Raw genomic sequence first — 25,335 nt, 5'->3', positions numbered from 1 at the left:
GGCTGCAGAATCAGGCTATCAGGGACAAGGCCCAGAGGTTGGGTGGCACAGCATCCCCCAATCCTGTGTGAGGTCTGGGGACCTACCCAGACTAATCACTTCCCGGAGAGAGAGATCCTATAAGAGCAGGAACCAGATCTTTCTTGACCAATAAGGAGCTACGAGGATCATAGTTCCCCAGTCCTGTCAAAGCTTCAGGAGCCTTCATCACCAGGGAAAGCAGAAGGTATGTGTACAGAAGGACCTTGCCCCAATGGCAGGCAAAGGTATCTGAGGCTGGTTTGTCGTCCACCCTGTACAGGGAGCAGAAATTATTCCCCCCCTGCAACAGGAAAGTGTAAGACCCACGTTTGGGGTCCCCCAGAAGCGGAAGATCTGATATGCCACTTCTTGTTCAGGAACCACTCGTGGGGTCAGAAGGCTAAACTCTCCCTGTCTGCCACCACATTCTCTGTCCCGGTCAGGTACATGGCTTGGAGCACTATACCATGCGACAGACTAGATCTGAATGGTTTCTTGACACAGGAAGAATGACCTCGTACCTCCCTATTTGTTGAAGTACCATATTGCCACCTGGTTGCTGATCTGGATCAGAACCACTTTGTTGATCAGCCGATCCCTGAATGCCCAGAGCGCATACCAATTGGCACAAAGATCCAGGAAGCTGAGCTTCCTGGGTGGACCATAAACCCTGGATGCAGAGCCCCTCCAGGTGGGCACCCCCTGCTCCAAAGTTGGCCAGACTCTACCCCCAAGACAGGGAGTCCCAGAATGACGGAGTAATGCAGATGCAGAGGTCCTGGGAAGCCTGCCACCACTGAGACCTGTGCATATGAAAGAAAACTAAGAGAGTTGCATGGATGGTCACAGCCATGTGTCCCAAGAGTCGCAACATGCAAGCCGAAATCTGCTGGCGCAGGTGGACCTCTCCTGCAACTGACACCATCGTGATCGCCCGGTCACAGGAAATATACGCTTTGGCCTGAGCCATGTTTAACCTGGTGCCAATGAAGTACAATGGAGGTGATGGGACTTTGGGTAGTTAATGATAAACCCCAGGGACTCTAACACCCAAATGGTCAATCACAGAGACTGCACCGCTCCCTCCTGGATGGCGCTCTTGACAAGACAAAACACATGAACCGCCAACCTGCGGAAGTTGGCCCCCACTAAGGCCAAGCACTTGGTGAAGACACGAGAGGGCCGAAGCCAGACTGAATAACACCCCGGATGTGAAAATGTACTCACCACCACAAACTGCAGATACTTCCTGTGACCGTGGAAGATCAATGTGGGTGTAGGCATCTTTTAGACTGAGGAAGCAAAGCCAATCTCCTCTTTCTAGGAGGGGAATCAGGATGCCCAGAGAGACCATCTTGAAATGTTCTCTTCTTAGAAACTTGTTCAAACTCTCTCAAGTGGAGTCCCACTGTTCTCTACAGAATCAGGAAATAGCAGGAATAGAACCCCCGCCCCTGCTGTCTCAGCAAAACAGGATTGATGGCCCTGGCTCTTAACAAGGCGGCAAGCTCCGCTCACAGTACTTCCTGATGTGTGGACTGACCCGAAGAGGGAAACAGGGGACAGTCTGAGAGATACTCAGGAAATTCAGCCAGTACCCTTGATGCACAATGGACAAAACCCACTGGTCTGACGTAACACTAGGCCAACGGTCCAGAAAGAACAGTAACCGGCCACAAACTGGAGTGTCCTGCGTAGAGGGTAAGGGCAGTTGGCTTATGCTTCCTCACAACCAGTCAAAGCCTTGTAGTGGAGCTTGTCTGGGGCACTGGCTGAGATCTGGGGATATGCTGCTGTCTAGAGCAGCCCCTAAAGCTTACCCGTTGGGCCTTGCTATGGGAAGCAGGAGGGTATTATTTCCTCTGGCAACAGAAGAGCCTTCTCAGGCCCTGACACAAGGACTCCCTGGCTGAGGATGGTGGGTTCAACATGCTGGCCAAGAAATGCAGGGTCTCATGATATTTTAACTGAGCCACAGCATCTCTTACTTTGTCAAAGAGGTTGCTGCCAGTACAGGGTAGGTCTGCGAGCCTCTCCTACACCTCCAGGCGGAAAGCAGAGGCCCTAAGCCAGGCCATCTAGCAGGCACCTTCGCCACCGTCTCAAAATCATCATAGGTGGAACGCACCTCATGCTTGCTGCATTCCAGATCCTACTGGACGACCACTGAAAAAAAAGCATCCTGCTACTGCATGAGCTTGGTCAGCTCCTGGATCTGTTTCCAGAGGTTCCGAGAATACTGGTAGGAGGCGATCCCAGCAATCAACATGGTGCCCTGAAACACCTTCCTTCCCCAAACACAATCAGCGCCCTGCACTCCCATCCCAGAGGGGGCGGAGACGTGGGTGCCAGAGCGCTTGGCCCATTTAAGGGTGGAATCCACACCACTGACTGGTGTGGGAGCTGACACTTCTCAAACCCCATAGCATGCTGGACTAAGTACACTGCATCGGCCTTCCTGTTCAGAGGCACAGAGACAGGGTGTCCCCAAATCTGAAGGAGCAACTCCTTGGAAATCTCATGGACAGGAACTGACACCATCTCTTTTGGGGCAACTACAAACTGGAGGACCTCCAGTATCATGTGTCTGGCATCCTCCTCCGTAAGAAGCTGGAACAGAATGACTTCAGCCATGGCCTGCACAAAACCAACAAAGGTTAGTCCTCAGGCAGGGTCCAGAGCCGCTCTGGAGGAGGAGGAGACGGATCCGAGGGAAGGTCACCAGAGTCATCTGAAGAAGACTATGAGGCATCTCCCAACGGGTCCGTAAGGGGCATCATCATCACTAAGACAGCACGGAGGTGCCCATGGGGAGGGCCTTCCCAGACACAATGGCATCAATGGCCAACTGCACCCTGTGTTCAAGCTCCTCCTTGAAGGCAGACAACAGGGCAGCGGCATAGCCAGATCACCCTCGGGGCCCCGAGAGGAATCTGTACCTGGCACCGGAATCGGTGGGGGAAACTCCTCAGACCCCTGGCCTCGATGGAGGGAGATACCTCCTCGTCGCATGGTTGCTTCGGGGTCATCACAGCAGAAGCTGACGCTAGCCCGAGCCTGGCACTGTATGAAGACTGAGACCAGTGGCAGTTTCCAGGACTTTCCCCAGCACAGAGGATGAAGGAGACAATACAGAAGCGAGAGGAGACCAATGAAGGCCAATCTCTGGCACCTCTCTCTCCACTGAAAGCCCCGGAGGAGCGTACACAGAGGGCTCGGTGTCCATTTGTTCCCTCACCCCTTCGGCATTGATGTTCCTGATGCCAGTGTCGAGGGTTCGGACTTCCTGGACCTGAATAGCTTCTCCATTTTGTCCAGGTGGGCGCACCAGCCCTTGGAGGTGATTCGGTCGCAAAAACCAGAGCCCCAAACATTGTGCGATGCTCTCAGGCAAAGGATACACACTGTGTGGATCCGTCATGTACATAATCCAAGGGCACTGGGGGCATAGACGAAAACCCGATGCCATGACGAAAAATGGCCGGCAAACAGTCAATGGCTGACAGACACAGAGTGACAACGTTACCAGGAATCAACCACACAGAAGGCAAAGACTTACCACGCCACCTGCTAACAGGAGCCCAAATGCTGTTGATGGGAGCAAGGGGGTGGAGGATAGTACTTCCTCTGGCGAAAGAGACTTCCTCTGTCACAATCTCATCGACCTCCTAGACGAGGACAATGAGTCAAGAGTGCTGGTGAGTTTTATGGTGATCCCGAGCTGGGCCACTGCGTCCCTCACCCTATTTCCAAAGAGAATCTCCCCAGTACAGGGTACGTCAGCGAGTTGTTCTTATACTTCTGGTCGGTGATCCAAGCCCTGCAGCCATGCCATTCTGCAAGTGCCGATTCTCACTGCAGAGACCCTCAATGCCATCTCGAAGACAATATAGGTTGCTTGGACCTCACATTTTCCAAACCCTTATACACCAGCAACATTAGGGTGTTCTGCTGCTGCTCAGCCACCTCCTGCACCTGCTTCCAGATGTCCCAGCAATACCAGCTGATAGGAAGCTATGCGGGCAATGAGCATGGCTCCCTGAAACACCTCTCCCCCAAGAGTGTCCATTGCTCTGTGGTCTTTACCCAGGGGCACCAAGGAATGTGTCTGAGAATGCTTGGCTTTCTTCCTCACTACAGACTGGTGAGGAAGCTGACGCTTATCAAATCCGGCAGCCTTCTGGATGAGGTAAGCCTCATCGGTCTTCTTTGTTCATGAGAGGCATTGTGAGGGGATGTTCCCATAACCTCAGCAACTCCAAGCATATCATGTACTAGGACCTCCACAGTCTCCTCTGGAGTCTCCATGAAGTGGAGAATCTCAAGCATTTTGTGCCTGGCATTTTCCTCCGTCAGTAACTGAAATGAGATAACCTTTGCAAGTTTTGTTGGGGCGAAGGCTAACTCCTTGGGTGGAGACTTCCTTTACTCTTTTGAAGAAGAAGGGTCTGAGAAGAGACCCTCAGAGTCAGAGATTGACTCCAAGGTGTCATCCCCCCCCCCAGGAGATCACATGGACCATCATTCTCATTGTAAGCAACAGAGGATGGGGCCCTAGGTGCTTGGCCTTTGTCCAGAAGTGCAAGCACCAGCGAAGCTGGACAGCAGGGAGCAAAAGCCTCTGCGTCTCAGCCGACTTGGGAGGAGATTGCTCTTCCGAAGAGCTGGCAACAACTACCGTATCGGTAGGGGGAGGAAGTAGTGCCCCGTTGGGCACCAACATCGGCCTGGGAACAGACACCAGCTGGGTTGGTAACACACTGCTGAATCCATTGATCTTCTCCAATAGTTCTAGGATGGACAGTACCGGCTCCAGTGCCATTAGTGCCACAGGACTGATACTCTGCATCGCCCACTCGACTTCCAGTTGGACTCACTACTCAAGCTTCTCAAACATTGCCGATGCCAACACTGATTTGGGGGGGGGGGGGGAGGAACTGCCAGATCCTCTTCAGACCCGTGATGCAGATTGGTGACTGGCATCAGGACTGGTGGAGACTGTCAAGGATCCCCTGCAATAATGGAGGACTGGCGCTCCTTGCCACAGGGTTGTTTTGAGGGCATCACAGAATAAGCTGGTGCATCTCCGTGCCCGGCTCCATGCATAGATGGGGACCAATGCCTATGCTTCTTCAGCGTCCGATGCTCTGCACAGTTCCTCCCCCAGTACAGATGCAGAGGAACCAGATGTCCTTTGCCCGGAGGTTGTCTTCTCCGGCGTCCCTATCTACCAACAGCACAGATGGAACTGATGGTCCCTCTATTGCCTATGGCTCAGTGTCCATCGGTGTGGCTCCAAGGTCCTTAGATGCTGAAGGCTCAGTCTTCTGACCCAAAGAATTGTTCCATCTTGTCGAGTCGAAGACTACATCCCTTTGGGGGTCATCTGTGCATATTCGCAGAAAACCCGGATGTCATTCAATGTGTCCTCTGCCTGGGCATATCTCATGAGATTCTGTGATGGATATGGTCCTCTGGCACCAAGGGTATCGCTGGAGCCCAGATGTGGCCATGACGGGGTGAAAAAAAGTAAAGCAAAATCAAAATTAGATGGGGGCAAGCGTCAATGCCAGCGGGTACCGAAGCACTGCCAAGGGGGTATCAAACTTGAAACTTACCAATAGACGACGAAAATCCCAACTATGGGAATGGATCGAGAGGGACCCAGCATTGAATGCAGGTGAAAAATCTACAAAAAAGCAAAAAGCAGCAAAGTTCTCCAAAGTAGGCCAAAAAGAGCTCACCAACCATGATGCTGCAGCTCCACAGGAAAAAAAAAAAAAAAAAAGACTGAAGAGGGATCCACATGGATGTGTGTTATAAGGCATGCTGGGCATGCCCAGTGTGGCAAGTCAAAGTTCTAGAAACGTTGACCTAAGTTTTCCATGTCAGGGCTCCATCTGATGTCACCCATGTGAGGACTACCATCCTGCTTGTCCTTGGAGAATGTGGTTGACCAGGATGAAGTAACTGGTACAAAAAAGTACTATAGATATACACTAGCATAATACAGTTAACCTGATTGACAGATCCCATGACAGCATGGCTAATTCAGCCCTGCTATCGACAGGAAAATACACTAACATAATACAGTTAACATCAAGACTATCCAACAACCTGCAAAGAGGTGTTAGACAAAACAAAATGTCACAGTATGGTGTCTGCACTAGATAAAAGGTTTCAGTGCCAAGATGTTTTCTAAATCCAAACTGATAATCCAAAACAGAAAAATCCATAAAATTAAGTTGCTGAAGGATTAGAATTTTTTTTTTTTTTTTAAACGGCAACCACACAAATATGAGTTGTGCCTACAATTAGCCAGTACAGTAGGATCTAAATTTTTATTTGTTTGTTTAAAGTAGGCAAACAAAAACATGCTTAATGAGGCAGGCAAAATGCCCCCATTCAGTAAGCATTCGAGTCAGCAAGAAATGGTTTACCATAAAAGACTAGCAAGGAAGAAAGCAGTTCCCCCCTTCACATAATCCATTTCAAACAAATGTGAAAAGAACATAGGAAAAAAAAGCTACTGCTACGCTTACAAGCATTACAACATGAACTAACGACATTACAGAAGACAAGAGTACTTCTTAAATATTTCTACTTATATATTAATAAAGTTTGCATCCATGCTCTATTTGGTAAGATTAATTATTTGTATGGGTCGCTTTTGAGGGAAGGTAACCCACAATTAAATGGTTAATTGATGCATCCATGACAAGCATATTACAAACTCATGTCTGCATAGCATTAAGTTGGAGAAGTATCTGGTCACATTCTCAAGTTCAGTATACAAATCCAGTAGGTCTGCCTCCATCAGAACTTGAGAAATAGTCTGTAATAATACTTGAGAAAAAATACACAAAATCTGAACACTGTAAAGAGCTTCATACCCACCAGCCTCTCACAGTTGTCTTCAGCTCTCTGTCTTCTTTTGATTTCCACATCTACTTGATTGCGAGCATGTTTCAGCTTCACTTCCAGGGCACTGCGCTCTGTCTCAGTTTTCATCAAGTGCTCCTTATTCTTCAGTAGCTCCTGCTCAGTCTTCTGCAGCTTCTTCCGGAAACTCTCAAAATTTTTAGCCAACTGGATAAACTCTGAAGAGAAAAGCAAGTTTACTTACAGAGTTTTATTGGCCATGACATGTAGGTGACATCATTCGGCAGCACAGAACGGACTTCTTAGCTAATAGAGCTTTTGCTCTACAGAGCATGTGTGGGAACTTCCACACAGGCATTGCCTCATGAGCCCCTCAATCAATTTTAGAGTTAACTTATCTAGGTAGTCAACTGTTTAGGGGGGCAGGCATTTAGCATGGCTAATTCATCCTATCTAAAACACCATTCATAGTACGCAAACTATTTTTCCACTAATAAGCAGGGCTGAATTAGCTATGACATGGGGAATGCCAAGCTGAGGATTGCACCAGAGTATTAACTGAGTAAGTAACCTGGACTTCGCCATGGGAGAGTAGACTATTGGGTGAACAGGCTATGCAAAACTGCTTGCTGAATTTACTGTCACTTTAAGAGATTTTCCAGACAGTAATGAAACGCAAAGGTGTACCGACAACCATATTGCAGCTTTGCAGATGTCTTTGCTTGGTATTGCTCATAAATTAGTCATGGCTGCTTTAATGGCTAACTTTATAAGCCTTTATGGTATCTGATCTGTGACCAACCTCAGAAATGTATGAGAAAGCTGAGGCAAAGTTCTTCTCTTGGACTTTTTCACCTTCAAGAATACATGGCCTCGGGAAGAACAATGTTTTATTTAGATTTTTTATATACCACTTGTTGCAATTTTTCAGCACTTCAAAGTGGATTACATTCAGATACTGTAAGTATTTCCTTATCCTTACAAACTAAATTTGTAAAGTGACTTGTCCAAGGTCACAAGAAGCAACGGTGGGACTTGAACCCTGGTCTCTTTGTTCATAGCCTGCTGCTCCTCCACTGAATAATATGAAGCGCTACCTAAGCGCTGCTGCCACCGGGGAATCAACTGAGAACAGAAACTTACCAGAAGCATTGAAAATCCTATATAGGAACATTACAGGGAAGCAATGAGAGGGACCCAGAAAACACTGGAAAAAAAAAACCCTTCAAAATGCGAGGAAAAGAATAAAGGGAATGTTTTCCAGAAGGTCAAAAAGCCAAACTTAGCTCACACACCGTGATGCTTACAGCTCCTTGGAAAAAGACTGGAGAGGGACCCTGTGTGAACAAATGCCCTAGCTTTTCTTCCCCTCCCCTTGACATTCCAACTGGAAGTAGGAAGAAGTGAAGAACACAAGGAGGCAGACCGCTGGACTGCAAGGGTAAGACCAAGTCATGAGGTTGTATCTCTCAGCCACAAGTTAATAATTTACTGCCGATGCCAGTAAGACATTACCCACAGAGCCCTCACAGCCTGCTTGGAACAGCGTTAATCCCCCAGGCAAGAAATGCAGAAACACCCCAGCAAGAGGACGGAAATAGGGGAGCCACAAGTACAAACCCCTGTAGAACAGGATTTCTTCACTGGTCCGGAAACCCTAAAGGTAGCAGGGTAGTCAGTGTGATCTCAGAACAGTCTGTCCACCAATCTGGCTTAGCCATGATTACATATACTTCCCCAAGGAAGCACGCAGTCTAGGAAATGAAACCATTGCATGAACTAGGACTCTCCTGTCCACAAATTGGGTTGTCCCTAAAATGGGGAAGTATAGCTTGCAAGCCACTGCATCCAAAGAGTAGCACCTCTGTTGCAGGGTCCCTCATCCCCAGCTCCGTCAGCCATGGATATGGCGATAGGTTGAAAGTCATACTTGCCAGTTAGAGGGACCAGACTCCTCCTCTCTAAGATAGGGATCCCGCAGGCGAGAATGACTGTCAATGGTCCTCCACGAAAAATGCCTATTGAGCTCAGCAAGTATCAAAGATGACTCTTGGACTGGAGAAACCCCTAATCTTCACCAGGGAGCTACCCCAAAGAGAAGACTCCTAGTACTGTAACCGTCTGTTTTAATCAGTAAGGAGGTCCAGACAACTGATCCGCAAAGATAGACTTTTATTGCCAGCAAGATGCAGCTAAGACAACGGCTTAGTACAACTGCATACCACGCCCCCTCAGGAGCAAACTTTTATGCACTTTACAATTCTTATCTTTTGCACATGTGTTCTGGTTTTGCTGAACAATCATTTTACAAACTGCTGAACAAGCAATAGCTAGCGTGGTCTCTAGTAGGTGTAGCTTATGATCAGATTATTGTTTCGTCATTTAATTGACGGGTTAGACATTTGCGACGGCGTTCGTATTAATACAATACAAAATATGAATCCAAAATGGAGTCACGTTCACTAAACGTTAGTGCGTAAGTACGTCATTACGTGTTAGGGTTCGTTTGCGTTGCAAATGTTAGTAAATCAAGATGGCTGTGCGTTTCACTACAGCATGATTAGACATAGTTCTTCCGATCTTTTCGTACAGCGATAGTCCATAAAATTGAACTCCTTCATTCCCCCCTTTGATACTTCAACTTCGGTAAGAAGGCGTAAGTATCACCTTCATATGTGAAGTAACTGAAATGACAAGAAAATAATTAGTACCATAATACTGAGTAGGGCCCTAAATTGTTAGCCAGGTCGATGGTGTCTTCACCGGTTTGAGACGGATGGGCCCTATTGGCTCCACCCCCCTTTGTAGCCGGACTTCACCTGAGCAAACAAGGTGGCCGTATGTTTTAAATTAAAAATTAGTGTCATAGTAAACTGAAGATTCATCTTCTGAGTCTGAAGAATCACTGAAGGGTAGCGAAGAAATTGAAGCGTACTGGTTCAGCATCATAATTTGGGCTGCTGCTCGTCGATCAGCGATCTTCTCCATCATAGACGAAAGGCTCCTGAGGAAAAGAGGGAAACACATAGGGAGGAGTGCACAGGATAGTAAGAAAAATAATAAAGGGAATAAAAGTTCCCTGAACCCAGGAATAGATGTAAGCCAGGAAGGTAATGAAGCTGTCCAATCCAAGGCTCCGGACCAGGATTGCACCGGAACATGAGCCAACCGCACCATACGGTCTGTGATTTCTTCGATGACTTTACTCTTATCATCGATCTGCAAACAACAATTGGAAAGGTTAAATTTCCCACATACACCACCTTCCTGAGCAAGGAGGTAATCCAGGGCTAATCGATTCTGGTATACAGCAGTAATTAATTTGGTATTCTGTTTGGCAAGAATGTTAAGGGCTAGAGCGGAATCATTGGTGAGGAACTCGAGAACAGCTTGAAGTCTGATGATACGGTTGTTCATGTATACAGGCGTTCTGTATCCAAAAGAGCCATCCTCTGCCCATGTTCCTGGACCATAATATTCGATAATCCGTTCGGGTGGCCATTCTTGATCGGACCAGTCTCCGATAGAGACCTTATGTCTTCGTCGCCTACTTGGCTTCATTGGACTATAGACAGGCACCCCTAGCGTTTCTCCTGCTGTGACTGGGAGCAAGAAGAAGCTAGGGCGGATAGTAGCTAGGAAGCAGGTACCGTACCATTGAGGAGGTAGTTGTTCATAAGCCCGTCGTCCACATACGAAGTAATAGCCGTCTGGGGCTATGAATGACGTGGTTAATTGGCCAGCTTCTTTCCACGTAGCGTTTAAGGTAGGCTCAGTCCAGAATGGTGTGGGTATGGTCTGGTTTTCTGTTTGCCACCATGATTGAGTGTTACTGGCAACTGTGAGAACTCCTGTGCATGGTGAGTTACCGACGGGCACTTTGTACGACTTGGAGAAGTGCCGTGACAAACATTGTCTTCCGATGACATCCGTCTGTAGAGCCCATTCATAAGGATTGTGATTTCGATTATACGTGGTGGATGTGTTCATAGTGTTCAAATCAGCTTGAAAAATCTCCCTGGCCTCCCATGGCCATTGTTCTCCAATATTGGTGCCACCACATACAAAGCAATTTTGTATTTTCAGAGATAAAGCTATGTTCTCAGCTAAGTTGATGAACATATTTTTTGCTTGGTTGGAGATAGCATGCTTTTTCAACTCCTCATTGATTTGAGAAATTTCATCGAAGAAGGACTGATATCCCACCACAGTGGTTTGATGAATGATAGGGAGCGGCTTTTCTCGTCGCTGAGTGATGGTAAGGTATGTCATGGGATCTCCTCCTGTGCCATCAATTCCAAAACCCCAAGTATCTTGCCATGGGGATCCCTCAGACCGGACTGGCCATTCTAGAGTAATGAGGTTTCCCGCTCCCTTACTTAGTCGACCCATTCCAGGGCATCCTGAATATCCTCCTCCAGTATAGTCACAGACCAGTTTCCATCCGGAAAGTTCTTTGTCCCCGGCACATGGTAGCCACCGGGAGGGATTACTGGAACGGTCATAAGGACAGAGATATTTGTGATTGAAAGTGTAGGCTCTCTTCCATGCTGGAGAACCACAATGCACTGCACTTGGATGTTTGTCGATGGCATCACAGGCGTTAAAGTCAATGGAGACAATGGGCGGTCCTCCAATTAGGACCTTTGTTGAATTGATGTAGTATAGAATTCCTTTTCCAGCTGGTACGATGTCAGAAGTATAAGCTTTTGGCAATCCGGTGGTTAGCGTTATATTGTAGTACTTGGGTGTGGTAGGCGAATGACAGATGAGCTTGCCGTTAAGGATACATCGATGGAAAGACTGTTGTCCTTGAGTGGTGTTTAAGGCACAAGCAGGCTTTTTTATACATAATGGTGGTGGCTGAGATTGATGAATGATTGTGAATACCAACTGGTACCCGTCTTCAGTTGTAGTGCGGACTTGCTTGATGCATTCTGTACAGTTTTGGCTGAGCGAAGATTGAACTGATGTTGATACTATAGCTATTAGGATCATTAGTAGCCATAGGATTCTCGGATTATGGCAAAGATGAGCCATAGTTGAGCAGAAATGATGATATAGATGATGCTGATGAACCATTTCCAATCGCTGCTAGAAGGGCATATGATAGTTAGAGCGGTTACCAGAAGGGTACTGATAACCCACTTCCAGAGCATTGAGATCATATGCTTTTGATGCCTGCGAGAGAAGAAAGAAACAAACAGGTTATTAGTATTTCTGTGACTGCATTAGTTTCTATAGTAGGTTGACCTTTGCTGTATTTCTAGTAAAGCGCAGGGTGCTGTCACCGGTCTTGGAGACCTGCCAAGTTTCGGTGGCTGGTTTAACTCGGGTCCAGTGGATCCAGGTGGGACAACCGGATACTTTGAGAGCGGTGGGTGTGGTTAACAGCACAGTGAATGGTCCCTTCCATCGAGGTTTAAGGAAGTCTGATTCGTCCCATTCCTTGATCCACACAGAGTCGTCCACCTGGAATTTATGGATAGGATTGATTAAGATTAGTGGCTCTGTCTCACAGGTATATTTGCGAATTGCTTCCACAGTATTGTAGAGTTCTTTCATTTGGTTGCTGAGTGACATTTCCCCTTGGACTTGTAAGGATTCGGGGAAAGAGGGCAACGGTGGCGGTCTTGCGTACATCATTTCATAAGGGGTTAGTCCTGATTGTCGTGGAGTGCATCTGATGTTAAGCAATGCCAATGGTAGCATTTTGGGCCATTTGGTTCTTGTTTCTTGACATAGCTTGGCTAATTGACTTTTCAAAGTTCTGTTAGCTCGTTCAACAGTCCCGCTACTTTGAGGTCTCCATGTGCAATGGAGATGCCATTTGAAGCCCAAAATTTTGGTGAGGTGTTGAGTTGCCTCGCTTGTAAAAGCTGGGCCGTTGTCTGAGTTGATCTGCCTTGGTAATCCATATCGTGGTAAGATTTGGTTCAATAAGAGGGAAACTACTTCCTTTGCAGTTTCTGTTCGCGTAGGCACAGCTTCAATCCATCCGGTGTAGGTGCATACTGCCACCAGCATGGCTTTGTAACCTTGTGCAGGGGTCATGTGGGTGAAATCAATTTGACAGACTTGAAATGGTATAGTTCCCCGGAGAACGTGTCCCGGTGCAGGACCAGGTCCATTGCGAGGATTATTTCTTGCACACGTAACACATTGATTAATTGCATGTTTAGTCAATTGTGTGATTCGGTTTATATAGTATGTTTTTGCCAGTAGTTTTGCCAATGAATCACGTCCCAGGTGTGTATGACAGTGTGCTTCTCTTACTATTGTCCACGCAATAGTATCAGGTATCCATATCCGTCCGTCTGATATGATCCACCACCCATTCTGTTGATGGAAATTTTCAGCTTTTGCCCAGTCGTTTTCTTCGGCTGAGTAGGTGGGTACTTCAGTTGGAAACTGCAAGAGGGGACATATGGTCATTTTTGTTTGATAAGGGTCTTGGGCTCCTGCTTTGGCGGCAGAATCAGCTTTCTGGTTTCCCCGAGCGATAGGATCAGATTTTCCAGAGTGTGCTTTGCAATGCATTACGGCCACTTTGTGTGGTAGCCATACGGACCTTAACAGTTCATGGATCTCTGGCGCATTTGCCAATTGTTTTCCTTCGGCATTGAGAAATCCTCGTTCCTTGTACAATGCTCCGTGTACTTGGATGGTTAAGAAGGCATATTTAGAGTCTGTATAAATATTTACAGTTTTCCCTTCTGCCAACTGAAGAGCTCGAGTAAGGGCAATTAATTCAGCTTTTTGTGCAGACGTTCCTGAAGGCAAGGGTCCAGCTTCAATGATATCATCTTCAGTTACTACTGCATAGCCAGCCACTCGTACTCCATCCTTTACCTGACTACTTCCATCTGTAAATAAGGTCCATGCGCCTTGCCAAGGCTGATCTCTTAAATCAGGTCGACTGGAGTGTACTGTAGCCATGACTTCTTCACAATCATGGCTTACTGGTTCAGGTGCTGGCATTAGAGTGGCTGGGTTTAAGTTTTTACTGTCTTGTATTTGAATTTCAGGAGTTTCACATAGTAAGGCTTGGTACTTTACAAGACGTGAGTTGGTCATCCACTTTGGTCCATGTGTTTCGAGCAGTCCCTGAATAGTATGAGGAGTTGTTACTTGCAAAGTTTGTCCAAATGTCAACTTGACTGCTTCTGGAATTAGTATGCATGCAGCCGCGATGCTTCGAAGACAACCCGGCCATCCTTTGGCAACATTGTCCATTCCTTTTGACAGATAGGCAACAGGTCTCTCCCATGATCCGAAGGTTTGAGTTAGGACCCCAATGGCCATTCCTTTTTTCTCATCTACAAACAGATGAAACGGTTTAGTTACGTCAGGTAGCCCCAGAGCAGGGGGTGAGATCAGGGCTTCTTTTAGTTGTTGTAAGTGTACCAGTTCATGTCCTTCCCACTGGAAGGGTTGAGATTCTGCTTCTTTACCCCGCAGCTTGTCGTATAGGGGTTGGGCAATAACTGCATAGTTAGCAATCCAAAGCCGGCAGTATCCAGTAGCTCCCAGAAATGCTCGCAGTTCTTTTTTGCAGGTTGGTGTAGGCTGATGCCTTATCGAATTTGTACGAGAGATTCCAAGGCATCGAGTGCCTTCACGGATTTGGAAACCCAAGTACTCTACTTCTAATTCACAGATTTGGGCTTTCTTTTTGCTTGCCCGGTACCCTTTTGAATACAATGTCTGTAACAGGTGAAGGGTAGCTTTCGCACAGTCAAGATATGTGTCTCTGAACAACAGTAAGTCATCAACGTATTGTATTACTGGCCCATATTTTTTCTGGTAAGTTTTCAAATCTTTGCCAGCTGTTCCCCGAAAAGCTTGGGAGAATGTTTGAATCCTTGAGGCAACCTAGTCCAGGTGTACTGTTGTTTTATTCCAGTGTGCGCATTTTCCCATGTGAAGGCAAAGATCTTCTGACATTCTTCTGCTACCGGAACGGAGAAGAAAGCATCTTTGAGATCAATTACACTGTACCACTTTGATTTGGGGTTGACTTGAGCTAGAATGGAGTAAGGGTTGGGTACCAGGGCCACCAAGTCCGCCACTTGGCTATTTACTTTTCGTAGATCTTGTACAGGTCGATAGTCATTAGTACCAGGTTTCTTTACTGGTAGCAAGGGAGTGTTCCAGGCAGACCGGACTTGTCGCAGGATACCCAAGTCAAATAATCTTTGTAGATGTATTTGTATTCCCTGCCTGGCCACGTAGGGAATAGGATATTGGGCTTGGTTAATGACTTGTGCATTTTCTTTCAGTTCTATCCAGACTGGGTCAGCCTCGGTTGCCAGTCCTCCTGGATTGTTTTCAGACCATACTGAAGGTACGCTATCCATCAGGTACCTTCGTTTTACATTGAGAGGGGTCTCTTCCTCATATCGGTGCTCGATGGTTCGTTCGACTATGGGAAGATGTAGTCTCCATTCCTCCTGGAGAGGGCAAATAAGGGAAACAGGGTTGTCTGCAAAGGAAGCTTTGATTTCACCATTTGATTCAAACTGTAGAGTGGCCCTTAATTTGCAAAGGAGATCTCTACCAATTAGTGGGACTGGACATCCAGGGACATAGAGGAATCGGTGGGATACTAATTGTCCTCCCACTCGAACCTGTCGATTCTGAAGAATAGGGGCTGCCAGTGGTTTCCCGGAGGCCCCTACAATGGAGATGCTTTGTGCTGTGGGAATAGCGATTGCAGTAGTCATGACAGATCGTTGTGCTCCAGAATCTAGTAATCCTTTGAAGGTTTTAGACCCAACCTTTATTTCTACCAACGGATCGGAGGGCAGGGCTTCCCTGGTTAGTCATGAGTTTCGCCCGATATCGTCACCAGACTCATCTGACAATTCGTCCAACGCCATTTGCCATTCAGTTTCTTGAGATTTTGAGGGTTTTGAACCGTTCCCTCTTTCGTCCTCCCGTGGTTTCTCAGGGCACTCAGCCTTCCAATGTCCTTCTTGTTTACAATATGCACATTGATTGACCCCTATAGGCGCTCTTCCTCCTCTGAACGATCCGCCCCTTCCTGATCTTCCTCTCTGCCATGCCTTATGTGGCGGGTTGCCTCTTCCTCTCTGCCCAGGGTATCCTCGATACTTCCTGGCCTGCTCTCCGAAATTAGTTTCTTCCATTGCTGCCGCTAACAAGTTAACACTTTCTCTCATCCTTCTGCTACTTTCTTTTTTCTCTTTTTTCTCATCTTCCAGCTCTCTATTTCCATAGACTTTGTCTGCCATAATTTTGAGCTGGCTGATGTTCATTCCTTCAAATCCCTCTGTTTTCTGGATTTTTCGGCGTATATCGGGGCATGACTGTCCTACGAAACTCATGACTATTATGGGGTGGTTCTTTTGATCTTCTGGATCAAAAGGGCTGTATCTGCGGTACGCATCCATTAGTCGTTCAAGGAAGTCTCCCGGAGTTTCGTCCCTTTTTTGTACTATATCCTGGATTTTAGTCATGTTCATAATTTTCCTTTTTCCCTTCCTTAAGGCTTCTAGGAAGGCTCTCTGATAAGCCGCGATGCGGTCTCGTCCACTGGAAGTTTGGTAGTCCCAGTGAGGGTCTGTTGTCGGAGCAAGTTCCCTTGCGGCGGCATCAGGATCACCGTCTGACCCGGCTCCACTTCTGGCTGCTTCTTCCATGTTTTGTTGTATTTGTCTTCGCTGCTCAGTGGTGAACAGGAAAGAAGCCAGATGGCGGATGTCAGCCCAGTTGGGATTATGTGAGGAGAAAATTCCGTTTAAAAAATCAATCATTTGATCTGGTTTTTCAGCGTAGGAAGGGCCGAGCTGTTTCCAGTTAAAAAGATCGCTTGATGAAAAAGGGACATAGGTATATAGTCTAATAGTCTGTGTAGTTTGGAAAGCATTTTCCTCACTTGGGACCGCAGGTACGACAGTTGCAGTTTCTCTGATTGGGAGTTGGAGACTGGCAGCCGCTTGTGTTCTCCGACGAGTGTGGGCTGAGACAGGAGGTTCCGGTTCGTCCTCTGCTCTTACCGATTCTAACTCTCTTTTAGTTTCCTGTGAAGTACTAGGCAAGGGGTCAGCTTGTTCATAAGACGGAATCGGTGGCAGATTAAGTAGCGGTGGGTAAAGTGGGATGTAAGGCGGCGGTGCTAGAACTTCTGGTTCATCAATTAATATGGTCTCCGCTGCCGGCAGCGGTTTAATTTTTTTTTCTGTAGTTTCTTCATCCTTCTGGACTACCAATATGGCCGCCTCCGGTGACGTCATGCCGTCTGCGTCCAATATGGCCGACTTCTCCTTTCTTTTCCGGTTTGGTGACTTCCGGTGGCCCGCCTTCTGCATATGCGCCACCATGATGAGGGCAGCTCTCTCTACTAACTTTTGTGCCCAGGACGGGGGATTGAGAATAACTTCAATCCAGGCATTAATATATGGGACATCTTCAGGAAAACCTGGCTGATCCTCTTTTGTGACTACTATTCGGACTCTAGAGGCCGTTACAAAATCGAAAGTTCCTTTCGGGGGCCAGTTGACGCACAAGCTCGGCCACCGATAGGCACAGCGTTGGATCATACCAGGTTTAGTACAGGTATGTTTGTCAAACACTTCGCTAAAGTGCTCAGTCATAACTTTTAACGGGGTAGACCCTCCCCCACCCATTTAGGATAGAGGCACAGACAAAGAGGGGAAGGGATAGCAGATAGGTAAGGGGTCCGTATCTGCCAGACACAAAAGGGTCACACTTGCCCCGACTAGAACGCGGTCGCCCGGTCTAGAACTGCGAGGCCATTCACTCTCTTTCACACAACAAGAAACCTATTCCCAAGATTTCTTTCTGATTCCCAAAATTCAAAAATTTCTGAAATTCCAATTCAGGTTTTCAGTAACGAGGTCTTCGGAGGGGGAGCCCCTACTAACCACGCTGTGGGGTTTGATCAACGCCCCCTCGATCCATTTTTCAGGATCGGCTGGTAATTTAGCTGTATCTGGTTTCTAATTCAGGTTCCCACTGGTTCTTATTCCCGTGCAGATAAAAGTATACTTGCCTGAAACGTTCTCTCGATCGCGAAGAAAGCCTTCTTTTCGAATCACCAGCCCAGAGGTCTCAAGAAGTTCCTTGTGGAACGGTCCCCTCAGAAACCTGATCGCTGAACTCAGCGGTGGCCACTCACCAAGTAAGTCTGGGGGATCGCTCCGCCACCAAACCACCGGACCAGCTGGGGGGCTAAAATAGCGTCCCCGGCACCTCCTGGCTGAAGCTCGCCAAATGTAACCGTCTGTTTTAATCAGTAAGGAGGTCCAGACAACTGATCCACAAAGATAGACTTTTATTGCCAGCAAGATGCAGCTAAGACAACGGCTTAGTACAACTGCATACCACGCCCCCTCAGGAGCAAACTTTTATGCACTTTACAATTCTTATCTTTTGCACATGCGTTCTGGTTTTGCTGAACAATCATTTTACAAACTGCTGAACAAGCAATAGCTAGCGTGGTCTCTAGTAGGTGTAGCTTATGATCAGATTATTGTTTCGTCATTTAATTGACGGGTTAGACATTTGCGATGGCGTTCGTATTAATACAATACAAAATATGAATCCAAAATGGAGTCACGTTCACTAAACGTTAGTGCGTAAGTACGTCATTACGTGTTAGGGTTCGTTTGCGTTGCAAATGTTAGTAAATCAAGATGGCTGTGCGTTTCACTACAGCATGATTAGACATAGTTCTTCCGATCTTTTCGTACAACGATAGTCCATAAAATTGAACTCCTTCAGTACAACAGACTGAATCTAGAATGGCTCCCTCAAAATAGATCTGCTATGCCTTAGTACGACCTAAGGAGAGTGCTACCACCCGACTGGCTCTCAGATCCCACAAGGAACATAGAATGAGTGCCAGTCAGAAGCAGTGACATCCCTTCTCCGGGAAACGGCAAACAATGGACACCCACTTTAGGGGGTGGATAACCAGGCAAGCAGGTCACGCTGGAAACCTTGTATCTCCCCTTTCTGAAGTGACAGAAAAGCAACGGGAATCAGGGTCTCCCAATACCAAAATGTCTTCCAATTCTCTGGTTGAGAGTTGGGTTACAGTTATTTATAGTAGAGGTTCAGAAGTGACCAAATCTAAGAACATAAGAACATGCCATACTGGGTCAGACCAAGGGTCCATCAAGCCCAACATCCTGTTTCCAACAGTGGCCAATCCAAGCCATAAGAACCTGGCAAGTACCCAAAAACTAAGTCTATTCCATGTTACTATTGCTAGTAATAGCAGTGGCTATTTTCTAAGTCAACTTAGGTAATGGACTTCTCCAAGAACTTATCCAATCTTTTTTTTTTTTAAACACAGCTACACTAACTGCACTAACCACATCCTCTGGCAACAAATTCCAGAGTTTAATTGTGCGTTGAGTGAAAAAGAACTTTCTCTGATTAGTTTTAAATGTGTCACATGCTAGCTACATGGAGTGCCCCCTAGTCTATTATCCAAAAGAGTAAATAACAGATTTATATTTACCCATTCTAGACCTCTCATGATTTTAAACACCTCTAGCATATCCCCCCTCAGCCATCTCTTCTCCAAGCTGAAAAGTCCTAACCTCTTTAGTCTTTCCTCATAGGGGAGTTGTTCCATTCCCTTTATCATTTTGGTCACCCATCTCTGTACCTTCTCCATTGCAACTATATCTTTTTTTGAAATGTGGTGACCAGAATTGTACACAGTACACCTATGGCCACCCTGGTAATCAGAAGGAACCCAGCAAATACAGTCCAATGACCGGCACTGCTTTCCCCCCAGCCTGACCTACAAGGAGATGAACTGATTCAAAAGAATCGAGACTCCAGTTCGGTGATAAACCTGCAAGGGACGGAGTCCCGGGGCTTCCCACAAAAGGGATTTCTAAAACGGGAGGGGAGGACTCCTGACACTACCCTCCTGGTATCCACTCCCAAGGGGTTCGACTAGGAACACAGTTTTAGATCAGTCTTTTGGCTGCAGTGCACCACCTGTTATGCTCGCCACAAGAGAAAACACACAACCATACAGTAAATGACAACTGGAATAGTGCCCTCTGCTGTAAAAGCACACCAACCAGTATCCCATCCTATGAATGACGGCACACCTATGAACCAACTCACCATGCTGTGGGTAGAATCCCATGGACCAGCAAAGACCGAGCACCACCTGTTAGTCTGTGGCTGTGTGCTGCCAAAAATAATCAATGTGTGATGGCGCCTTCGCCAGTGCTCCCTAGCACCATATGGTGCAGAACAGAAAAGGCAGCTGATACCTTAATGTAACAATAGCAGAATCCTGGCTTTCCTGTGTACTGTACAGAATGCTTCCTGCCAGCGCTTAAGACACTTGGAGTAGATGACTCCTGCTGAACCCGACTGCACATCCTACACTCCACTATCGCACTAACTCCCAATGGAGGGAATAGAACAGTGCAACAACTGCATCCTCAGTACCACTAGGACTCTATGGCAAGGTGGTGGATGGTTTTCTATAGCAATGCCCCCATGATACCCTCTCCAAGAGGAGGAACACAGCCCTTTAAGTTGCATCAGGAACTGCTCATCACTGTTTCCCTCATGGAACAGCAGCAGGGAAGTCCATGGCGACCGATGGCATCTAACCATATCCATTGGTGCCCACTGTGGTAACTGTGACCGTTACCCATTGCCCTTGATTCCGGAACTATTGGACCGACTACAGGGAGCCAAGGTATTTACGAAGCTGGAGCTCCATGGGGCCTATAACCTGGTCAGGATTCGGCCAGGCGATTAGTGGAAGACTGCATTCAACACAAGGGATGGCCACTACGAATACCTGGTCATGCCCTTCGGCCTCTGCAATGCTCCTGCGGTTTTCCAGAACCTCATGAACGAGGTACTAAGGGACATTGTTAGTGAGCACGCGCGCTCACTAACAAAGGATCACATCAATGGTACCAAACGATACAGCACTCAGGGCTTGACCAGTTCGATGGCATATAGCGCTGTCCCCGGTGCCTGTGGACATCGAAAGCCCAGTGGCACCAATAGAATCCCCGGTGCCCGAAGACATTAATGGACCTGCAGTACCAAGGATGCCTACAGGCAGAGGCTCTGCAATATCAACACGCCTAATCGGTGCCCAAAAGAAACTATGACTGCTGGCGCCATCGACAGTTCTCCTCAGCTCACCCATACATGAGGGCATCAAATGCTGCGAGCTCGAAGACGTCCCTTACCAATCGCTATGGCTAACGATAACCTTGACAGCAACCCTAGCACTCATTAGCCCAATGATACACAAAGTCAGGTGGGGCGCCTCTGATGCCCCCAATCCTAGCGGCTCAGAGTCCATGACTCCCGATAGCCATAGGCCAATGATGGGAGAGTACAATGCCCCTTAGTGCCTCGTCTGGACAACGCAAAGGAGCCTCGAGGACAATGGACCACTGTGCCTGGATACCTCTGTGCTCCGGGATTTAGATGGTGACCCTGTGCTTGATAGCACCAAGTTCATTGAAACCCATCGCCTGAGGGCTTTAGTAGCATTCGATGTCCTCGAGGGCAACCAGTGCACTCAATGGCGATCCCAGTGCCTTGTCTAGAGCAGCATCGCTGGCCAACATGTCTTATGGCCTCCAAGGCAGCCCTTCACCATGATTGCAGCAAGGACAGCCATGACATTGAGGACCTGCATTCTGATGGCATCAAGAGTGTCCATGCATGCATCTCGATGGCAGAGGGAATCCATGGCAGCTCCGACGGCATCAAGGGGGACCATGGTGCTCAATAGCAGACCTGGTCCCAGACACTAGAGGTCCGTGCTGCTACTCTGATACATTGAGGCCCAAGGTATTCAATGACACTAAGGTAGATGCTGTTCCTCCAGTGCATTGAGACTCTACGGTGCCTGCAGATGCCTATGGTACATAGGGCCCAGCCAGCGCACTCTAACTGTGCACAGAGCTTGCTGGTGCACGTGGCCCTTATAGCATCAAGGGTGCGCCGGCAACTCTACGACATCAAGAGTGACCATGGTGCTCAATGGCAGTTCTGGTTCCCAATGTATTCCTGAGATAGACGTGCCAGATCATTGGTGCACTGGTCACAGATGTGTATGGGCAACCAATAATGAGCATGGCACTGAAGGTGCAGTAGCAAGCTGCTTGCCCAGGTTCCTGCTCACCCTCTCACAAGGAAACTGCACTGCCATCACACAGGCAAGCAGGAGGGGAGGCTTCATCTTCCAGGGCTCCTGTCCATGCAGACTAGTTTCTTGGAATGCGGGGAGGATGAGCTCCTCCCCCATAGAAATGGTGTGGTCCTCGATGTCTTTCTGTCCAAAACTCCATTGATTCCAATCAATTTGGTGAAACGACATGGAATTCTTGCCTGGGTAGAACTCAGGTGAGTCCCCAGGCTCAGTGACCTACATGGATCACACACAGACTGTATTCTGTCAGTCCTGCCAGCACCTGACAAAGGTACAAAAACAGACAGAGCAAGGAGAGCACACAGATACTAAACTTCAAGTGCAGTAGTTAATAAGGGATAGTATTAGCCTCTGCCAGGCTGCACAACGACTAAGGCCCACCATGCAGCTGGCAGACAGTGGAAAGAAGAGGAAAAAACAAAAGAAAACTACCATAAGGTAAGGTAAAGTAAAGAAAAACAGCTGCAGCTCTAGGAAACAATTTCAAAAGCTGTGAGGAGAGCGCAAACCTGAATACCGTGACACATGCACAGCTCCCCTGGAAAAATGGAGAGAGAGGGACTCTTCCTAGGGGGCAGGATGATAACTACAGCTGTACATGCTCAATGGAGCATGTTTGATCTGAAAAATTCTAGAACTTTCAAAGTTCTGGACCAGGGCTCCATCCAATGTTACCCATGTGTGAGGACTACCATCCTATTTCTCCTCAGAGAAAGTTTCAGTATGTAATCAAAACAATGCAAGAAAATCCCACATCTTTCCAGTAGCTCAGACAAAAGTAGACTGTGGTGCTCATAAGGCAGCACACCCACAGAAATTTCCACACATGTTCAGTAAACTTTACTAAAGCTCTGAGAGACAACTCCTTCTGGCACAGTCAGATTGTCACCTAGTGAATTCAGCTCTGCTTGCCAGAGAATCTATCCTCCCTTCTAACAAAGCAATCCAAAGGCATTGAATGCAATAGACAAACATTCCAGGGAGCCACATTAAGGTGAAAACATCAGCAACTCCCAATTTCAAAGAAAGGATGCATGTGCTCATGTTCTCTTTTGAAAATGACAACTTAGTTCTCTTAACTGGGCCACTTAAAAAAAAAAAAAAAAGCCCATTCATAGGTTTAAAAAGGAAGGCATCTGATATTAGCCAAATCCCCACCAACTAGTCACCAGGAACAGGTTTAAAAAAAAAAAAAAAAAGTCAAGCTATTTATTCCCATAAGAAAAAAAAAAAAAAAGGAGGAACTGTACTCAAGAGGGAACTTTCCCTGTCAAAAACAACTCAAACCATAGAAACAAGTGACTAACCAAGCAAAACAGGCCTTCATAGAAGTACCATATGACCAACAAAGTTTGTATTCATATTTAGGATATCTGCCAGCCAATGTACAAATACTGACTTGACAGCAAAATGCCAGTTTGCTTTATCTGTTTAACAAGGCCTACAACACATACACCTTACAGGAACTGAATCCTAAGCAGTGAGGTAGGTATGAAAGACTAGAATAGTTTTCTGGCAGCTAAAAATAATGCAGGGTATACCAGATAATGGAAAAGCCTCATTCCACCCACATGTATGTGTAATGCTCAGTTCAGACCAGCAATAAAAAAAACTGGTGTTGCACCTTAAAATTAGTGTTTAAGCTTTGATTACAAAATGCCCAAGATTCCTAGATATTTGTATTTATCAGCGATTCAGTTCTTGAACAAAGCACAACTGGGCATTTTAGTGCCCAGAGCACATTTAAGTATTTGCACCCCCCTTATGCCCATCTCCCCCACTCCCAACTTTTCAACTGCTACCTGCCCATGCTTTAAATTCGGTCATTTTTCCAAGAGATTGTGTGTCTCAGGTGACTAAATCATCCACCTCTAGTTACAGTCCTGCTCAAGAGCAGTAGATTAATCACTCCTCCCCCATCCCCCAATATCTTGTGCTGAGGAGCTATATTGGGATAAAACATTTGAGGACTTACGTGGCTCAATTCCTTCATTCAACACATCCACTTGGCGCATGATACACTCAAACTGATTCCGGAGATTCAGCATTGTATTTGCCATCATCCTGAAAAAGAAAATATAGTCCAGTCAGATAACACCAGCCATTTCCCAATAAATACAGGTAGAAGTCTAACTATCATTCTTCAAAAAAACGTTGTGGCCTTAACACATGCGATAAGCACTGTAACGCATGGTGCAATGCAAATTTTTTTTTTTTTTTTTTTTTTTTTTTTTTTTTTTTTTTAAAGGGGAAGGATTGGGGGCCGGGATTTCCGTTATGGCTTCGCAAAGCGCGAAGCCATAACGCATAATATTGCATGCCAAAAATAACTACATCTTTTTCAATAGGGTTAAGCTGTGTGATATCATGCATTATGCCCCATAACGCAACTTGCAATTTTTTCATAAATTCCTTTTTGGGCATTTTTAGGCTGGGGAAGGGGCCTGTGAGGTGGGAGGAGAGTGAAGAGGGAGAGTGCCTATCTAACAAGGCCCTTGTATCTCTCTATAGGAGGCCCACCTAGTAACTCGTGAAGTTTAGGTAGTGGTTGAAAGAAACAAATCCTTCTTGGAAGGAAAGAATGAACCCAAGTTTAGTGAAACCGTTCACTTTTTTTCCTTCCAAGAAGGGTTTGTTTCTTTCAGTGATGTAGGGGTTATGGGCCACTTTTACATGCAGAGTGAGACATTCGAACAGAACAGTACACCCTTGTGAAGATTTGGTCTCCTTCAGAGTGAGTAAACTCATACAAAGATGAGATTTGTACAGTGTTCTCTCACTAGTTTGATGGACTCTCTACCTGGGTAACATCAAGCTAGGTTGAGAGAACATTGCACAAATCTCATCTTTGTGTGAGCTTCTTCACTCCGGACATCAAATCTTCACAAGAGTGCACTGCTCAGTTCGTACGTCTCACTCTGCATGTAAAAGTGGCCCCTATCCCCTACACTACTATTTAAACCTCACCTCGAGTTCCTAGGTGGGCCTCCTATAGAGATATAAACAACTAACTACTACAAGGGCCTTGCAGATAGTCTCTCACTCGAAAAGTAGGGTTTATCGCACTGCACAGTAAACTTACCAAGTGAGATAATACTGATACGGAGTGGTAAGTTACCGCGTGGTGTGGTAACTCCCAAATTGTCTAAACTCACCCCTTTCTTAGCACAGGTGTTATAACTTATTGATGAATCTAGGGGTAGGTAAGGTGTCTATCTTGATGT

The 25,335-nt window shown here is 46.7% G+C and overlaps 1 protein-coding gene across 1 annotated transcript in view; it reads right to left on the bottom strand.

Annotated features, from left to right (window-relative positions):
• The window catches only part of RACGAP1 (Rac GTPase activating protein 1), a 186,662-nt gene that overhangs the window by 143,334 nt on the left and 17,993 nt on the right, over positions 1–25,335 (bottom strand). Inside the window, exons 2-3 of the mRNA XM_029595020.1 lie at positions 24,087–24,175; positions 6,919–7,121 (exon numbers count right to left, since the gene is read on the bottom strand). Coding sequence (XP_029450880.1) covers positions 6,919–7,121; positions 24,087–24,174 — 291 coding nt within the window. The 5' untranslated portion in view covers position 24,175. The remainder of the gene's footprint in view (positions 1–6,918; positions 7,122–24,086; positions 24,176–25,335) is intronic.

The sequence above is a fragment of the Rhinatrema bivittatum genome, chromosome 3 (assembly GCF_901001135.1).
Source record: "Rhinatrema bivittatum chromosome 3, aRhiBiv1.1, whole genome shotgun sequence".
Classification (NCBI taxonomy): Eukaryota; Metazoa; Chordata; class Amphibia; order Gymnophiona; family Rhinatrematidae; genus Rhinatrema; species Rhinatrema bivittatum.
The sequence above is the reverse complement of the archived record's forward strand: the minus strand, read 5'-3'. Positions and strand labels throughout refer to the sequence as shown.